This window comes from Prunus dulcis, chromosome 2 (genome assembly GCF_902201215.1).
Source record: "Prunus dulcis chromosome 2, ALMONDv2, whole genome shotgun sequence".
NCBI classification, from domain to species: Eukaryota; Viridiplantae; Streptophyta; class Magnoliopsida; order Rosales; family Rosaceae; genus Prunus; species Prunus dulcis.
Window position 1 is genome coordinate 13249703 of NC_047651.1, and position 19786 is coordinate 13269488.

At 37.0% G+C, this 19786-nt stretch overlaps 2 protein-coding genes across 2 annotated transcripts; both read left to right on the forward strand.

Annotated features, from left to right (window-relative positions):
- The first annotated feature begins 3306 nt into the window (after positions 1 to 3306).
- On the forward strand, positions 3307 to 10301 carry LOC117617645 (dynamin-related protein 1E). The gene is made up of 15 exons (XM_034347105.1): positions 3307 to 3787; positions 4057 to 4120; positions 4217 to 4324; positions 4941 to 5042; positions 5614 to 5664; positions 5755 to 5816; positions 6334 to 6424; positions 6525 to 6589; positions 6954 to 7148; positions 7283 to 7402; positions 7490 to 7560; positions 8339 to 8564; positions 8691 to 8741; positions 8827 to 9204; positions 9867 to 10301. The coding sequence occupies exons 1-15, from the start codon at positions 3650 to 3652 to the stop codon at positions 9993 to 9995; spliced, it is 1851 nt and encodes a 616-aa protein (XP_034202996.1). The 5' UTR covers positions 3307 to 3649; the 3' UTR covers positions 9996 to 10301.
- A 7649-nt stretch (positions 10302 to 17950) lies between these two features.
- Positions 17951 to 19714, forward strand: LOC117619113 (haloacid dehalogenase-like hydrolase domain-containing protein Sgpp). Its single transcript, XM_034348963.1, has 4 exons — positions 17951 to 18056; positions 18493 to 18762; positions 18947 to 19208; positions 19317 to 19714. The coding sequence occupies exons 1-4, from the start codon at positions 18019 to 18021 to the stop codon at positions 19506 to 19508; spliced, it is 762 nt and encodes a 253-aa protein (XP_034204854.1). The 5' UTR covers positions 17951 to 18018; the 3' UTR covers positions 19509 to 19714.
- Positions 19715 to 19786: the final 72 nt, after the last annotated feature.

A 19786-nucleotide genomic window follows, 5' to 3' on the forward strand; every position in this document is an offset into this window, starting at 1 on the left:
TCGTTAAATAGTCGGATCGCACTGAATTTCGGATATGTTGGTCTACGTGACTTCAGGATCGCGTAGGATTCGACGGATTGCGAATCGGAGTCCCGGATACTCCGGAATCGCGAACCCTGGGGCTAGGGTTAGAGTTTTAAGCGATAATGCGATTTTGGCAAATCCGACCGTCCGTTTCGGGCCAAATTCGCAGAACATGGTTCCCGTCCTATGAGAAACTTTCCGGGAAGTCTAGATTGGCCATCGGAGATCGTGGACCCCACGGGTCCCGGGTCGGCCGATCTGACAGTTATCGCTTAGCTGAGTATCGTACCTCCCAAGAATTGGTCCAACTGTCTGGAAAAGCTAATGTGGGTATAGGAGTAAATTGAGTTGAAAAGCACGTATTTTTAGGAGCCGAGGGCAGGGTGTTTAGTTGAATTTCGTTTTATTCAGCAGTTTATTAATTTAATCTTTCGGGATAATCAGGCACCAGGAGCTCGGCAGAAGTGTAAAGGAGACCTTCGAGAGGTCGAAGTAGCTCGGACCATCTGTGAGTGGACATTCTTTCATAAATCAGATTTCATGGATGATTTAATGTGATTTTATATAAATAAGTTTATAAGTGATTTTAATTTGATTATATATAAATGAGTTTTGATAAATGAGTTTATTCGAATAAATTTCCTTATTTGATTTTGAGTAAGCTTTATTATGGTTACGAACACGATTATTACAGTAATAGTTCTATAAGTCGGTGCTGCTTCTTTACCAGTTATAGAAACAGAGTTTGCATTTCGAATCAGTTGAGACCGCAGCACGACTTAAGTTTTACAGTTACTCTTCAGATAGTTTTTTTTTAAAAAAAGGAATTTATTTTAAAACCACCTCGTACCCGTTTTCTTTGGTGATTACCCAGAGTTGGACCGATGTCTACGGACATCCAGTCTGATTATAGTTCAGTCAGTGCACTTGACTTTGCCTCACGAGTTTCGGGGACGCTCGGACCGTGAGTGCCAGGATTTGCGGCTCGGCAGACTTGGTGTCCCGAGACCTGCCAGGATTGCGGCTCGGCTGACTCTGTGTCCCCGAGACCTGCCAGGATTGCGGATCAGGCTGACTACGGTCCCCTGCATCCTGCCAGAGCGACTCGAGCTGACTTGGTGTCACCGAGGAATCTGCCGGCGGGACAGGCTGATCATAGTCCCCTGATTTCGCCAGTTTGCGGCTCGGGTAGCCTGTGTGACGCCCGAGACCTGCCAGGGAATTGACGGAAATGACAGGGGTACAACTTGGTGGTATTTTCAAAGGATTTTGAGTTACTTTTATTCAAGTATGATTTTCAGTTATTTTAAATCAGCTTTTCTGATTTTTCAAGCATATATACCTTTGTATTTGTTCAGTTATGCAATGTTTGAGTACAGAGTTCTTATACACGTTTGATTTCAGCAGTTTTATGAAAGCTTTGATTTCAGTGGTTTTGTATGAAATTTTCGAACTTGAATATGACTGATATAGAATGCCTTGAGTTGAATATGCTTGGCGCAGAAAGTACGTATTCAGTTTATTTAGCTAAATTTCTTTTTATAATGGGGAATATTATGTTTATGAAAATTGTTTTGAAGAACATTATTGTTGTCCACTCACATTTGCAAACTGTTTTTCGCCCCAGGCCATAGAGGTACGCGGGATCCACCACCGGGCCAGTCAGAGCTTCCGCACCGCCAAGTAAGGTAGAGCTGTAGAAAATCCTTTAAACCTTGAGAACTTGAGAATATGCTCTGATATCCAGTTGGAAATTTGGAGATTAGAATTGAATTGATTACTGGAAACATTCTGACTGTTGGGTGAAATATTTGAGATGGTTTGACAGGTGAAAATTTTGGGATTGGTCAAAATACAGAGGAGACTCTGCCGAATTTTCGGCAGAAGTCTAAGGAAAATTTAAAGAGAAATTGAAGTAAGAAGGATAAAAAGGTCAATTGTGCCCGACAATTACCAGATGTCGGACACGCACAGGACTTGGCTCGAATTCCAAAGTGGAAATTGGGTCGGGTCCTGTCACAAATCCTCACAAATGCTCATAGGAAGTTTAGATGTTTGCATAGCATACACTGCTATAGCTGAAGTGATAGCTTGAATAAGAGTTGCCCTTCTAGTAGCAGAGAGAATCTTACTTTTCCAAGAAGCCTGCCTAGCATGCACTTTGTCCACAAGATTGCTATAAGTAACCTTAGTCACCCTAGAGTGTAATAGAGGCATCCCTAAGTATTTGCCTAGGTTCGTAGTGAGAGGTGAACCACAGATACAACTAATATTGGCAGCCACCTCTTTGCTAATATTAAGGGAGCAGTATATAGAAGATTTTTCAAAGTTGACAATCTGACCATATGCTTTACAAAAAAGGTCTAAGCACTGCTTTATTATTCTTGCTTGGTGAGAACTAGCTTCAGCAAAAAGAATCAAATCATCTGCAAAAAAATAAATGGGAAACAACAGGCCCAGCTTAAGAAGCTTTCATAGGTTTCCATATATGCTTCCCCGCAGCCTCCACAATGAGGTGAGAGAGCTTGTCAATGCAGAGTACAAAACGATAAGGTGAGAGTGGATCACCCTGTCTAATACCATTGCTACGAGTAAAAGTTGAGGTGAGCTCCTCATTAACAAAAACTTGATAGGTGACAGAAGAAACATACTCCATGATCAATTGAATCAAGCTAGCAGGCAGATCTACTTCATTCAGAACAACCTCAATAAAGTTCCAACTCAACCGATCATAGGCTTTAGATAAATAAATCTTCCAAGCCATAAACCCTTTTTTCCCTTTAGTACTTCAAAATTTAAACATAATCTCTTGTAGCTCCGTTTTCAACTTCATGGAGTTCTAAACTTTCATGTATTGAGATATATATTTTAAACTAAAAAAAAATTTCATTAGATAAACTTCAACGATATAATAAAATCATCAACCAATTTTAAGAAAGTAACAAACTAACATATTAAAATCAAAATTAAAGCCGACAATGAACAAAATTTCATTAAATTATATTTGTGATCTATGATCTAAAACCTATATTATCCTTCGACACAACAAAATGAATTGCCATGTTAAATTCGTTAATTTAATTTCCAAAAATAGAATATTTTTATTAGTTGTTTGTTTGGTCCTCAAGCGCCGAACGAACCATCCAACTCCAAATCCCAGCCGCCAAACCATTTCCTACCAACAGGGATGGTGGGACCCCCCGCTTTTTTATTAAACTAAAAACACTCCAGAAAGATGGAACATTCAAATTTCAAAATTTGAACGCGTCGTTTATTACTAGCAGAGGCCCAATGTGTGGGGCCCGCCATTTTCCCAAACGGTGCACTTTCGACCCGAAAGCATATTCATATAATTCAACCTCGTGACTCTGACGCTTGTCCAAAAATTGTTACAGAGAGAGAGAGAGAGAGAGAGAGAGAGAGAAAAAAGAAAGAAGAAGAAGAAGAAAGGAGAAAACTGATATTTGACCATTCGAGATTTCAGAGGGATTTTTATTTTGCGTCTTTCCGACTTCCAAGTCAAGCTTCTCTGCTGCTGCTGCTTTGTTCGTTTGTTGTTTACTTTTCTTAATTGTTAAGGAGGAAGAGAGATTAGGGTTTTGGATCGGAGAGAGAGAGAGCTGAGATGACGACGATGGAGAGCTTGATCGGGTTGGTGAATAGGATACAGAGGGCGTGTACTGTGCTGGGTGACTATGGAGGCAGTGATAGTTCTTTCTCTTTGTGGGAAGCTCTGCCCTCTGTTGCCGTCGTCGGTGGCCAGGTCTGGCTCTCCCCTCACCGCCTTTGAATCATTTTGTCCCGTTTTTTATGATCTTTGTTTGTTAAAGAGGGTTTTAGGTAGAAAAAGTGAGACAGGATGAGACTTTTTTTGGTAGATATTGATTGAAAATTACTCTCAGTGAGAAAAAAAGAAAGAAAAAAGAATTTTGGTTTAAGAGACAAAGTGGAACTGATGTTCTTTTTATTATTGTTGTTTTTTAACATTTATTTTTTATTTATTTAATTTATTTATTTTTGGAATGAGAACAGAGTTCGGGGAAGTCTTCGGTTTTGGAGAGCATTGTTGGGCGTGACTTTCTCCCCAGAGGATCAGGTTGATTTAAAGCTTTGAGTTTACTTCACAATGTTTATTTCTTCTTTCTTGGTTTTCTATCTTTGATTATGGCATTGTTTTCTTAAATAATTGCAGGGATTGTGACGAGGCGGCCTTTGGTGTTGCAGCTCCACAAGACAGATGAAGGTACCCAGGAATATGCCGAGTTCCTTCACCTCCCCAAGAGAAGATTCACTGATTTTGGTATGTAAATGATCTCCCTATGTTTCCTGTATAGATGCGAATGTACGTTTCTTTCACTTAATATAAGTTAAGATTGATTATTTCTAGCTAATAAATGATGGATTTTACACAACTGTGTTGTTCACGTTCAGCTTATAGAGAAAAGCCATTATTATTCAGTTCATATACAGTTTATGACACTGTGTGTATGATTTTTAAGTCATTGTTCAGGTGAAGTTAGTTCTCCATTTGATCACCTTATTTGTAGTAAAGCTGGAAATTTTGACGTCTGAGCATTTATAGTTGGCCTACCTACTGAAATCTGTTGAGCACCTCTAATGATTCATTTGTTTAAGTTTAGGTAGAAGCAAACTGTCAATCTGATTACATTGGGAGACAAATAGATTCACATTACAGATCAATTTTGAAATGGTTTGAAATGTGGTTTGGTTAATCTTTCAGTTGGGGTTTTTAATGAGCTTGTCTGCCGATTAATAATTATTTTTTGTTTTTTTGTTTAATAGTAACTCATGCACATGCTCTTGATATGACACTTTGCTATCTTGACCTGACAGTGTCTATTGCTTTATTGCAAGAAACTGACACCCAAAACTGATATGTTCTCGTCTTTCTGCAGCCGTGGTTCGAAAGGAAATTCAGGATGAAACTGATAGAATAACAGGAAAGTCAAAACAGATATCTCCTGTTCCCATCCATCTCAGCATCTACTCCCCGAATGGTATGTTACTAATACCATTTTTTTTAGAAGTTTATTTATTATCTAGTGTTTTAATACACTTACTGGAACCTTGTCGTCCAAGCAACAAGCCGTAAATTTTCAAAGCCTTGCAGCAGTTAGTATCGCTCTTTTGTGTGTGTGTCTTGTGGGTTAATTTTGTATTGCAATTTATCGTCTTTGTGCTTATGCTTTGTTGTAGCTCCTAGCAGTAATTGGTAATTGTAATTGGCTCAGATGATTATTTCACATATGCACCCCTAAAAATGTAACTTGAAAAAAAAGCTCCTTCATAAAATTTTGAGGCTGTCACAGTTCCTAAGCGTAATATGTTTTTATGTGAGACGAAAATATATATGCAAATTCGGTTGTGATCTAGTTTTGGCACCCCTTTGATAACTCTTAGGTATTACTTCTTCTAATCTTTTTTCTCTTGCATTAATGTCACTTTTCGTGGTTCCTCCGTGTTCTTTTGTGGCATAAGAGAGGGAGGAATATTGGAGTTTCATTTTACATTATCAAATTGTTGTGTTTCTTTTCCTTACACTAATTCTTGATCTCCTTCGTTTGGCAGTTGTCAACTTAACCCTAATTGATTTACCCGGTTTGACGAAAGTTGCTGTTGGTATGTTTTATTTCCAATGCTGATTGTGTGTTGAATTGCATGATGCGATTTTATTTGTCAGTCACCAACCAAGACAGTTATTCTTTTCAGAGGGCCAGCCTGAAAGTATTGTTGAAGATATTGAAAATATGGTTCGATCTTATGTTGAGAAGGTAATGAATCATTATGAAATCATAAACGTGCACAAACACCTACATTCAGGAATTGACATTCAGGGAGTTTTGAAGTCACTGACTGGTTGCCAAATGCACAGAAATATTGATGTTCAATGAAATGATTGAAATATGTTTTAATTAAAAAAAATCGTTGGTCTTTCTCACTTCCAACTAGCCTTGTCAAAAACTATTTTGTTTTGTGTTTCAGTTTTATAAAGTCAAGCTTGAATATTGTCCATCTGTCACTGCTTTTAGTAACTGTTGCAAATAGTAATATTTTTGTTTTGTTTTTTTGGGGTGGCATTTGTAGCATCTCATGAACCTTCAGGAGTGAGATCCGTTTTGCAGGAATGCGAGGCCACTCGATCAACTGGCCTCTTGCATTCCACAAAACAGGATCCTGGTCTTGAAGTTTTTATGTAGTTTCTCTACATCCATTACATAGTTAACCATTTCTCTTTTCCTATGATGAAGGTCAATTGACTTCTAATTGATGAGTTTGTGCTTATTGTAGCCTAATAGCATCATACTAGCAATATCTCCCGCCAACCAAGATATAGCCACATCTGATGCTATCAAACTTGCTAGGGAAGTGGATCCAACAGGTATGCTCTATTTATTCCTGATTGTAGCCATTTCCCTCTTTTGAGTTGTGCTATTACTTAATTTTGTCTTCTCTTACATAATTCTCTTTATAACTTGCAGGTGAACGAACATTTGGGGTGTTGACAAAGCTTGATTTGATGGACAAAGGAACTAACGCGTTGGATGTATGATCTCTCTCTCTCTCTCTCTCTCTCTCTTACTATAAAGCTCAGTCCTATGTAAATGGTATTTGACTGAGCAAGCTTTCTGGTGAAATACATTAAAATTTTCAAATAGATGAGACCGGGCCTTTATCATTCAAAATACAGCAATTTTCAAACATATCAAAGTGATCTATTTTTTATTTATATAAAATTTTATGGAAGTGACCCTTAAAACTCTGCTCTGCTTTTCTTTACATTTTACTATGCTTGACACTAGATCTCTTTGCACTCATGGTTTTTACTACAGCTTTGAACCTAGAACCATAAAAATAAAAATAAAAGTAGAGAATTTGTTCTTTAATCTCTTACATCTCTGTCCACAAAGGTTATTGAAGGAAGATCTTATCGCCTGCAACATCCTTGGGTTGGAGTTGTCAACCGTTCACAAGCAGATATTAATAAAAACACAGACATGGTTCTCGCAAGGCGAAAAGAGCGTGAATACTTCGCAACCAGTGCCGACTATGGGCACTTAGCTAGTAGAATGGGTTCTGAGTATCTTGCAAAACTTCTCTCGAAGGTTAGTATAAAATATGTTTGTTGCAACGGAAAATATTGCTCGAAATAGGGATCATTATCTGTTGCTTGAAATAGGGTATCTTTTTTTGTTGCTTGACAAAAGGTATCATTTTGATGGGTTGATATTGTTTATAGCACTTGGAGTCTGTGATTAGGGCTCGAATTCCAAGTATCACATCTATGATTAACAAAAGCATTGATGAACTTGAATCGGAGATGGACCATCTCGGTAGGCCTATTGCTGTTGATGCTGGGGTGAGCTGTCTTTATCTTCTGCACTTGATCGTAAATAAAATGATTTTTGGGCAATCATGGGTTTGTAACCAAGAGTTTGTATTTTAGGCTCAATTATACACTATCCTGGAACTTTGCCGTGCATTTGACCGGATTTTCAAGGAGCATTTAGATGGAGGGTAAGACAATATCTATTTATTAAAACTTCGTCTCATCAATGTATTTAGAATTTAGTTTCTAGGATGAAAACTATTGTAGATCTTAAATTTGACCAATTTTGAGTCTTAAGTTTATTGGAGCATATGTAATTAAGTACCATTGAGTTGATTTTATACAATGATATGCTTTTGGAGATTATGTTAGTGTTTTTTATATTCTCTTTTAATACATTATTTACCTTTTTTAATTCTCAAGTATCCTTTTAGCAAAAGTGCCAAAAGCTGAACTCGCTTGAGATAAGATGCAAATGCTAGAAAATTAAATTTAGGTATTCTAAATTTAATGTAGTATGCTGGACAACTCTATGTGGGTGATCTGTGATCTAAATCTAATGTAGATGCTTAGTTAGTAATAGCCGGTTTGGCTGGTATGTTATTCGATATGGAACTACTTGGACAGTCAAGGTTTGGCCATTTGTAAGTATTTAGTAATGGGGTACCCTAGGTTAATGGCTTTGGGTTGGTTTTAACTTCTAACAGTTCTTGACACATCGCTTCCTGCTGGAGCCTGAAACACAGCTAGTTGCATGTGCTAGTCTTTTGTTGCTTGCTGAACAGTTTTACTTTGCATAATACACTGCTTCCTAGGGACATGCAAGTGCTACAAATTTGTCATATAGAATGGATTTGTTAACTTAAAGTTGTAGTATCCTCAGATGAATTGCTGATTTCTTTGACCAAAAAATGCCTACAATACTGTTGTCTGATGATATACTTGCGCTTCATTTTGTCATTTTAGGCGACCCGGGGGTGATCGGATTTATGGTGTCTTTGACAACCAGCTGCCTGCTGCGTTGAGGAAGCTTCCATTTGATCGACATCTTTCCTTACAGAATGTAAGGAAAGTGGTTTCAGAGGCTGATGGTTATCAGCCTCACTTGATTGCTCCAGAGCAAGGTTACCGCCGCCTAATTGAGGGATCACTGAATTATTTTAGAGGGCCAGCTGAAGCTTCTGTGGATGCTGTAAGTTATCCCCTTTAATGTACTCTCCAGTAGTCCGGTTTTGTCAGAAATGTTTTTAAAGTTCATCTAGTTGTTAAGAACTTGATAACTTTTGCATCTTTGACTGACCGAAAATCCATACTGTAGGTCCACTTCGTCTTGAAAGAACTTGTAAGGAAGTCATTAGCAGAAACTCAGGTGAAGGAATTTTTCTGTTACTTATAAAGCTCAACTATTGTTCTTCCAATGAGAAAATGGATTGATTTTGATGTTTGTGACTCAGGAATTGAAGCGCTTTCCGACTCTGCAAGCTGAAATAGCTGCTGCTTGTAATGAAGCCTTGGAAAGGTTCCGTGATGATAGTAAGAAGACAACTCTTCGATTAGTGGAGATGGAATCTTCATATTTGACTGTGGATTTCTTTCGGAGACTTCCCCAGGAAGTGGAGAAGCCAGGAAACCCAGGTACCACGACTTCTCCCGCTGTGGACCGATATGCAGAGGGCCACTTTCGGAGGATAGGATCGAACGTTTCCTCTTATGTGGGAATGGTGTCTGAGACACTGAGGAACACAATCCCCAAGGCTGTCGTTCATTGTCAAGTCAGAGAGGCCAAAATGTCGTTGCTAAATCACTTCTATATACAAATAGGAAAGAGAGAGGTACTCTCTCTCTCTCTCTCTCTCTCTCCCCCCCCCCCCCCCCCCTAAATACACAAACACTTTTGGATGCTGAGTGATTGTGGATTTATTTCATGTTAGCTTGGGTTGTCATCATTGCATTGCCTGCAGCTGTTTTGTCATTTGGACGAGTGTCTATAGACTAGAAGGCACAAGCTTGTTGTGGTTGCTGTTTTACATGATTATGCCCTTTCAATTTAAAATTTTGTTCTTAACGTAGGGCTTGTTTGATAACTATTTCAATTTTAGTTTTTAGTTTTCATAAAGGAAAAGAGGGAGAATGGAAGTGAGAATGAGAGTGGAGATGGGATTGAGAGGGAAGATGTGAGGGAGGTGTAAATCTATTTGAAATTGTTTTCACTTTCAAGTTTTTGTTTTCACTTTTGTTACTCCTCCCTCCCATCCTCCCTTCCCATCCTCTCTCATTTTCGTCTGTACTCTAGCACAAAGAATGAAAATTAAAAACTACAATTGAAATGGTTATCAAACGGGTCCATAGGTGTAAGCTTTTTATTTTTATTTTTGGTCATTAGGAGGTGTAAGCTTATGATTCAACCTTAGGTACAATGTGTCGATTGTTTTGGATTGCAATAGCTATGTTCGCTTATGGTTTTGATTAGTTGCCGCTTTGGCTTGTGTTTCAGGCTAAGCAGCTTTCCCAGCTGCTTGACGAAGACCCATCGTTGATGGAGAAGAGGCAACAGTGTGCTAAAAGGCTTGAATTATACAAGTCAGCTAGGGATGAGATTGATTCTGTATCATGGGCTCGCTAGAAGAATTAATAATCAGAGACATCAGAGTTACTGCTACCGATATGTAAACACGTCCGAATTTATTGAATTGTTGGACAATAGAGATCTTGTCCTTTTTTCTTTTTCATATTGTTCTATGTAATTGTTGACCCAACTTCTCGTGCTTTGGGATGGGATGTTGAATTGTTTTATTCTTTTTCTTTTTTTGGTCAGATCGATTGTTGTATTTCTTTTGATTACTATTGTGATCATATTAATCTTTTGTACATCTCTAAAACCTTTGTGATATAGTATATTAGAGCATTGCTTTAATTATGTCCAGTTCAATTGAGTTTGCAAAATGTAAGAATGGATATTGGTCCAACTGGTTTTGTACGGACAACTGATTCAGTGTTTGGATTGGAAGCAAACGAAAAAGAAACAAAAAACTAGTGTCTAAAACGTGACCAGAACAGGGTGGACAATATTTTTTTTTATTGTTTTTTAAAAAAGAAAATTATTGTTAATAAACATGATTACTGTTAAATAAAACTGAATTAAAGTACATTGGACTATTAGTCCTTGAACTAGGATCCAAGTTTCAATTTGGTCCTTGAATTAAGTTTTTCAATTTAAAGGTTTCAATTGTAGAAACTTTTTAAATAATAAGTGCATATAACTTCTCTAAATACTTGCTCAAAAATATAAAATCTATTGTAAAATGAACAGTATATGTTGATATATTGAGTTCCACGTAAATGAAATATAATATTTAACGAGGTTCGGCCTATGTTCTCAAAGAGCAGCAACAGTAACCTTTCCATGAAGTAAAATAATAGGGATACAACTTTAGTGTTTACAATCTCTGTCTCACTGATATTTCTCTTTTGGAGAATTTCTCTCTACTCTCGTTTCTCTCCTCTCACTCTCCTTTCTGTCTTCCTTCCTCTCTACATGGGCTCTCATTTGCTTCTATGATGGTGTGTCATTACAATGAAGGGAGGAAGTCCATTTATAAGCAAAGCCTCTTGGCTTCCCGTGGATTGCAATTATTTCTTCCAATATGTAGACTCCACTTCTACAACACCTTCATCATCACTTTACCCACCTAGCCAACAAGTCTTCAAATGAATAGTTAGTGAATTCCACCACATTCTTTGCAAAAAATCATCTTTAAACAGTCATTGGTACTCCAAAAAAGCCATTATGTATTATTCTAACTATAATTTTTCTCATGTTCTTTATACATGAGAAATGCATAATGAATTTTGTAGAGTGCTAATAACAGCTCTTTTTATAAATAAAAAAATATTTAAAAAATGTCAACAAAAAAAAACAAACATAAATAAGCCCCTCTCACAACATCCCTCCATAATTTTTTTTTTAAAAAACATTTCCTTAACATCCCACTGTTAATACACTTCCTTGACATTATACATTTTTGCACTGTAATGACACTGAATGTCACTCCACCTTTTACATTGGATGATCACTTTTTACACTGCAATAACATCTTATATATTGTTAATAACACTATAGCAAACCCAAGAAAAGTTGCAGAGCCATACATAATGCCATTCCATACAATTTATTCATTTTCCCTTATTTTTTTATTTATTTTGAAACCTCAACTTTTAAATCCAGTTTTTCTCTTTCCCTATGAAAAAATCACTATTCATTTTTCAAATTTGTTTTCTCACCCCATGAGATTTTCCACTTCTTAAACAGAATCACCAAAAAAAGTATTAGTAGCAATTGCTCATGAACGAGAGTAATAGCAAAGAGAGAAATATGATTCCACAATAACATCAACAATATGCATGCTTTTAGCATGCTTAAGACAAAAAGGAAGGGCCCAGAAGTATTGGGCCACAAACACGAGAAATTATAGAATGATACTGTAATATGGCCACGTGATATATAAGTGGACGACAATATTGATATTTTCCTTTTTTAAGAAACAATATCAATAATATTTACTTATATCATAATACATTAGACAAATTATACCATGTTATCGTAATACCGTACTACACTACCAAAGTAGTTAACACATAGATACTAGGCACACGACTGAGGATTGCTACGAGCAGCCTCCACATGCAGCCATGGAATTCCAGTTCTCACCATATCGAGGGTTTTTAAAAATAAAATAAAAATCCGAGTATGTGGTCCTTGTATGTAGCCCTCCACATCGCTACGAGCAGCCTCCACATGCCTAGTTCCCGCACAAACTCTTTTCGTAATCCTCTGTGTGGTCCTTGTATGTGGCTCTGGGAATTTCCACACGCTGTTGGGTTCCTACTATATTCGAGTTGTTTGGGTTTGGGTAGAAGCCAAATTCAGGACCCTCTCCAATGGCTATTCTGGCTATTCACAAGGTAGGGAAGACACAAAATGACCCTTTTACAAGAAGGAATATGAGACATGGGCACATGGCAGTCGTGTTCACTACCTTTCTTTTTGGACTGAACTATTTTTTTTATATTATACAAAACGATATTTAGGGAGAGGAAAATCGAACTTAGGATTTAGGATGCAGGAGTAAATGTACGATTGTAGTTAAATTTTTTCATTCACTCACATGGATTTAATATTTCAAAATATTAAACCTGACCAAAACTAAAATATGTTGACATTAATCATAGCTAATTAAAACCACACTGGACTCAGCTCAACTTCTACATCTCTCACCACCAGTTCTACCAGGATGTCCAATATTTCATAAACTCCACCCCCAGTTGATAGGTATTTCTTTGCTTTTAGTTATTTTATTTTCTTGCACAGAAAGCTGCTCGTTTCGCAAGCTCATTGTTGTTCAGTGTTTGAAGTTAAAATGTGGATTGACCATTGTTAAAAGCCTCAGTGCAAGAAAATTAATTTGATTTTAAACAGTATGTTTTATTGAATCTTGAATATACTTGAGACCTTGGATTTAGATTTCGGATAATATATTTAAGCTAGAAAATTCAATATGTTGCCTATATACTACATATACTTTTTGTACGTACAGCATTTTATTTTGAAATTGTTTTGCAATCCAACAAATGTACGATCAAATTATCAATTTAATCACATGGTACTTTAAGTTTCATGTATGATGTAATGGATTTTCATGCAATTTAATCATGTATCCACCAAAATCATGTCCACTTCTTGACTTGTTCACAAATTATTAATTTCCATTATTAATTTTCTTTATTTTGGATGGTTTTAGTGTGCTTATTTCTATTTAAAAAACGTGGTTAATAGTAACTTTCTTAGACCCCCGTTTGGGATTTTTTTTTTTTTTTGGCCAAAAACCTACTTCACTTTAAAGTTAAGTAGTTTAAGGTATTTGGTAAAAATAAAATATCATGAATATTTTAAAAATAATGGCCTTTTGACAGCAGCTTTTAAAAATAGCCGCTATGTTCCTTTTCGAAGTTGATTTCAAAAGAAGCCGAAATAAGCATTCAATGAATTTTTTTTATTTTTTTTTTCCAGTTCCTATAATACCATCATTAATTTTTTAAAATGACATTGTCTACCAGCACCACCTTCATTACCATCACCACCACCACGTCCACCCCTACCACCACCTTCACCACCACCACCACCACCACCATCAACTCCTCCATCTCCACCTCCACCTTCATTACAACCACCACCATAACCACCACATGATTAGTACATAACATTTCCAACATTATGTTTATTTTAGTCATTATTCACAGTTACAAAAGTTTTATATTAAAATTTACCAAACAATTTTGACATTGCTCTTTAAATACTAACAATACTTTAAAAATATTGTTTACCAAACATAGTACATCTTTACTTTACAACTGATTATTTTCAAAGCACAACAAAAGCTGCTTTTTAAAAAAGTGTCAGCAATCACAAACTCACCGTTAATGCCATCACTTTCTGTAATAACCCAAAACAAAAATTGTTATTTAATTAGTAATTTATTTGGAGAAAAGACAATGCCCTCGAAATATTTTATTAAGAAAAAGGTGATTTTTTGATCGAGAAGGAATTTGACAATTCCACTTACACCGTTGCGTAGAGCACGGTGAAATGAGTTTATAGACATGTAGTGGGCCCGAATTGGAGTTGTAACGAGAGAGTTATGGTCAAAAGAGTCTCAGTGGCATAATCGTAAATATTTCGAAGTTGGATTTATAAAATCAGCTTTCTCTCTCTCTCTTCCTCACTCTCTCCCGCGACCTCTCCGCCCCTCCTTCTCTCCTTCGTATCTCCGGCCACCGACCACAGCTGTGGACGGGGCCGGTACCAAAACGTCCGGGACGACGTCCTCTTCCTTCCCTGACCCTTCCCCGCCTGCGACGTGACCTGTGCTGGCCGGAAATCGCGCTGGAACCGACGATGCTCACCGGATCTTCAAGTCACTCGTTCTCCCTCAATTCTTCTCCAAATTTGTCGAGTAAGGTATGGATTCCTACCTATTTTCCATGCTCTAGCTGATGGTTGGATGTGTTTGCATCAATTTTGACCGTAGATAACCCAGTTTTCGAATTGAAAATTCGGCCAATTTTCGGCCACCGTGATCGGCCACTTCCGGCCACTTTTTGGTATAGGTCCAAGAACCAAAGTGGCTCCAAATATGGTTTTTTACCTAGGGTAGGAGTTTGGAGCCGTGGTTCGAAGTTTTTCCTGCGAGACGTAATCGCTTTAGACACCCATTGCTGCGGCGCGTGGGTGAGGGTAGTGCAGTGACCCTGGGTATTTTTGTGATCCTCGTGTTGTCACGAGCGCGTAGGATTTCGCGGATCTCAATTTGGATACCGTTTGAGCCCCGAACGGATTTTCCATATTGTGCAATTTTCGGGTTCGATACTGCTGAACCGTTGGATCGCGCTCAAATTCAGATATGTTCCAGATAATTTCAGAATCGTGTAGGATTCGACGGATTGTGAATCGGAGTCCCGGATACTCCGAAATCGCGAACCATGGGGCTAGGGTTTGGAAATTTTATGATTTCACGATCGTGGTCAATCCGATCGTCAGTTTCAGACCAAACTTGCAGGACATGGTTCCTTAAACATGAGGAACTTAAAGGAACTCTCAGATTGGTCATTGGAGGTCGTGGACCCACGGGGTTCCGTATCGACTAATATAGAAGTTTATCGCTTAATGAAAATCTCGAGTCTTTTCAGACGATTTTAAACATCTGAAATGCCTAAGTGGGCAGAAAAAAATGACTTTAAAGTTAGTACACACACTTTTAGAAGTCGGGGGTCAGGGTTTTACTTAAAATCTTATACCAAATAGTTTTATTAATTAAATATTCATGATGGTTTACCCAGGCACCCGGGACCAGGCAGGCCCGCAGGAGAGACCTTCAGGAGGTCTAGCTAGCTCGGACCAGGAGTGAGTAGACTTTCTTTCATAAATGATTTTATATAAATGAGTTTATATAATGAGTTTTACTATTTGATCTCGAATAAGTTTTATTAATTGTGATTTTTCCTAGTATGCTTGTGAAGTTAAAGATCTTATTTATATGCTGCTTAGTTGATATGCTATAGAGTTACAGAAAGCAGAGTTTGGGATTTACATCAGATATAATAGCAGCATAGTTTCAGATTTAACAAAAGTCAGCTATTTTTCAGATTTTTCACAAACTTTCTATTTTCTTATGGCAGCAGAGTTTTTGATTTAATGAAAATTTAGTTATTCAGCAAATTTTCCAGAAATGTTATATATTTTAAACCACCATGTACCCAACTATGGTTATTACCCTCAGTTATGCTGATGTCTACGGACATCCAGTTTACCCTCAGTTTTGTTAGTGCACTTGACATTTGCCTCACGAGTTTTGGGGACGCTCGGACCGTGAGTGCCAGGATTTGCCGCTCGGATTGACTTGGTGTCCCGAGGCCTGCCAGGATTTGCTGCTCGAGTTGACTTTATGTCACCGAGATCTGCCAAGATTGCGGATCAGGCTGACTACGGTCCCTGAATCCTGTCAGTGCGGCTCGGGTTGACTTGGTGTCACCGAGACCTGCCAGAGGATCAGGCTGACTATAATCCCCTGTATTTTGCCAGGATTTACGGCTCGGATAGACTGTGTGTCGCCGAGACCTGCCAGGGGAATTGACGGAATTACAGGGGTACATCCGAGTGGTAGTTTTAATTGATTGCAGTGCTTTTATGCAAGGTTTGAGTACATTGCTTTTATGCAAATTTGATTACAGTGTTTTTTTATGCAAGTTTGGATTTCAGTGCTTCATGCAAGTTTTATTGCTCTTAAATACGATTGCATATATTTATATAAATATGTAACTGCGTTGGTTTTAATATGCTTCAAAGGTAGTTTAGATATTTAGTTTTACTCAACTATATTTTTACAATGGGGGTTAGTATATTCTTAGATATGTTATGAACCCTTATTTTTGTCCACTCACATTTTCAAACGTTTTGCGCCCCCAGGCTGTAGCGTGCACAGGAAAACCACTACCGGGCCATCTTGCCTTCCGCGCCGTATCGTTACAAAAGTGTGGGTTTGTAAAAAGTTTAACTTATCTGTATACTATTAGAATTGCTCTGATATTTGCCTTAGTTGGAGAATTGAACTGGGTAGTGTATCTTAAGTATGCTGGCTGTTGGTTGTATGGATATTTGTGCTCGTTTTGACAGGTGTAAATTTTGAGATTGAACGAAATATAGGGAAGACTTTGCCGAAATTTCGGTAGGAGTCAAGGTTAAAATTTCAAGTAGAAGGGCCAATAGGTCATTTGTGCCTGACATTCGCCAAGTGTCGGACACGCATAGGATTCGACTCGAATTCCAAAGCGAAATTTAGTTCGGGTCCTGTCACTTTCACTCCTTTATTCGGCAACATCTTAGTTTTCCTTCAAAATTTGTAATTTTTTATTATTAATGTTTGTGGAAATTTATGGACATTAAAAAGATGAATTAATGTACTTGTAAGACAGGTTTATTATTCTAATGTAACAGAATTGGCTTCTTCGCATCAAGATAAGGGATGTCACTCGACCAGATATACATTATCCATCCTTATGCAATATAGATTGTTTTACTTTTCCACATCAGGATGCATCTTTCTCCTAGCCAGATTATATATATATATATATATATATATATATATTTATTTATTTATTTGATAAAAAGACATGTCCTTTAGTTCAACTTGATATGTTCACTAATTTTTTAATCAAAGCAGAATCAAAATGAGGAGTTAAATTTCAATTACAGATTACTCCTACTTTTATTTCACATAAAGGAATGAAAGTATAATAGTTCTTTGGGTGGGGAAGTGGTATTCTAATCCTAGAAAACTAACCCATGAGTAATTTATCTTTTTTATCCATTATACCCCTCGCATATATTTTTTTAAAGTTTATAATTTGCCATCTACTTTAACCCAAAAAAAATTTGCATATAAAATAATTTATTTAGAATAAGGGCATTTTAATATCATATGAGTTTCAATTCCGATTTATGGGGATTTATTAGTAAACAACTTATAAGGAATCAGTATCATTCCTATTCCAATTCGAGTTAGTTTAGTAAACAACTTCAATGGAATCTAGATTTTAACTCCTCCTTAATTCATTTTCTCATCATCTGATTACAGATTAGTAAATATGTATAAACATTAAAATAACACATTATGTAAAATCTTGAGAAAATACAGTAACATTATATTTATGCTTTACCAATTATAAAAATTTGTTGAAGTTGAAAGAGTAAAAGTTTGCAGGAATTATAGAGTCAGTTTATAACCTTGGTTATTTTAAAAAAAATAAATAAATTTATAAACTTAAATGTCCGTGTGTAGTTAAATATTTTATTCGACAGTGAAATAAATTTTTTCACATGGATTTAATGTTTTGATATTAAATTTGACAAAAAATAAAATATGTTGATATTTTAACTTCCAACATTCCACACCTTCTTTTCTGACCACTTAAAAAGGATCATGCCATTTGCCGAAGAAAAAAAGAAAACTATATATCATTGTTGCAACCTCACTCGACTTAGCTTAACTTTACCTCTCTCCCCACCACCACCACCACCACCACCACCACCAACGATGTCCAATATTTCATCAACTCCTCTCCCACTCGATAGGTATTTCTTTGCTTTTCTTTTCTTTGATTTGCTTTCCTTTGGTTTTTTATTTTTCTTTTCTTTTCTTTTCTTTTTCGCACATGAAGCTGCTCGTTTCCCAAGCTCATCGTTGGTGCATGTTTAAAGTTCAACTGTGGATTGATCATTGTTAAATCCTCAGTGCACGAAGCTTAATCTGATTTTAAAGATGGAAAATTCAGTGTTCTTCTTTTCCATTTGTTGAATCTGTATCTTGACCTTTGATTGTAGATTTTGGATAATATAAGCTAGAAAATTCAGTATGTTGCCTATGACTTTATGGCATAATCATACTCTGGACTATATTAGTCCAAGCATTTTTTTGTCCAGACAATCATCTTGTTTTCTTTTTCTTTATGTTCAAATTTTTTGTTGTTCTGCTGCTGGCCTTAATCCTCCTCCTGTTTTGTGATGGCAGGAAATGTTCGCTTGCCCTTATCGCTCCTCTGGAAGCAATTCTATTCGACATTGATGGAACATTGTGTGATTCAGATCCCCTCCATTACTATGCTTTCCGTGAAATGCTTCAAGAGGTAGGCTTTAATGGAGGGATTCCTATCACTGAGGAATTCTACAGTGAACATTTTAGTGGAAAGAACAATGAGTATCTTTGCAGTACCGTCTTTCATGACTGGGATCTCCAAACAGCAAGGAAATTTTTGGACGACAAGGAAGCCATGTTCCGGAGGTAATTTAAAGAAATTATGGTATTTGCTGCTACATAATGGTTTGCTATATTTATTTATATATCAAGCAAGCATGTTGTGTTACCTGTCAATAGTCTAGTTTGATAGTTTGTTGGCACACATTTCCATACAGTGTTCAAGTTTTGCTTCTATTCCTGAACCTGACTTAATAAAGGACATATGCAGATTGGCTGCTGAACAATTAGAGCCTGTCAAGGGTCTGGATAAGTTGCGCAAGTGGATCGAAAATCAAGGCTTCAGAAGGGCTGCTGTAACAAATTCTCCAAGAGCTAGTGGCGAGCTAATGATATCATCTTTGGGGCTCTCGGATTTCTTTGAAATTCTTGTTATCGGAGTCGAATGCACACGGGCAAAACCATTTCCTGACCCTTACTTGAAGGCTCTCGAAACACTTCAAGTGTCTCACAAGCATGCTTTCATCTTTGAGGTTTGTCTTTAAGGACTGTGTGCTTTGAATTAACGAATAACGATAACGTTCCTGAGTAAATTTTGATATAAGTTGCACTTTTTTTTTCTTTTTTTTGGGGTCGTTAAGGATTCTGTTTCTGGAGTGAAAGCTGGAGTAGCAGCTGGAATGCCAGTAGTTGGTTTAGGCACAAGGAATCCCGAGACATGGTTGACTGATGCCGGAGCCACTTTCGTTATTAAAGATTTTGAGGACCCAAAATTGTGGGAAGCACTGGAAGAGTTGGAGAGGAAGGCAGAGGCAACAACAGTTGCAACTTGAAATGGCAGTAACATATTACATATAATACAGGAACAAAAGCTGTAAACTCAAATTGATGAGGCACCAATAGGCAGTATCTATCTATTTAATAAGCCTTATTATGCTTATGTTCTTGTACCTTATTATAATCTGTTCTTTTTGTTCCGACAAACGATTCTTCTTTCGATGACTTATGAATAAAAGCTTAATTGTTCCAAGAAAAAAAATTCAAATAACATCATCTCAAGATTGAGGTGATGACATTATTATGTTTAGATAAATGGTTTTTATTCTGTCAT

What these genes read in the sequence shown, in the direction of transcription:
- LOC117617645 (XM_034347105.1), top strand. Translation starts at nt 3,650, where the DNA reads ATGACGACGATGGAGAGCTTGATCGGGTTGGTGAATAGGATACAGAGG. An exon ending in TTGCCGTCGTCGGTGGCCAG is followed by an intron (nt 3,788 to 4,056) that starts GTCTGGCTCTCC and finishes GAATGAGAACAG; the next exon opens with AGTTCGGGGAAGTCTTCGGT. An exon ending in TTCGATCTTATGTTGAGAAG is followed by an intron (nt 5,817 to 6,333) that starts GTAATGAATCAT and finishes TGCTTATTGTAG; the next exon opens with CCTAATAGCATCATACTAGC.
- LOC117619113 (XM_034348963.1), top strand. Translation starts at nt 18,019, where the DNA reads ATGTCCAATATTTCATCAACTCCTCTCCCACTCGATAG. An exon ending in ACTCCTCTCCCACTCGATAG is followed by an intron (nt 18,057 to 18,492) that starts GTATTTCTTTGC and finishes TTGTGATGGCAG; the next exon opens with GAAATGTTCGCTTGCCCTTA. An exon ending in AAGGAAGCCATGTTCCGGAG is followed by an intron (nt 18,763 to 18,946) that starts GTAATTTAAAGA and finishes GGACATATGCAG; the next exon opens with ATTGGCTGCTGAACAATTAG.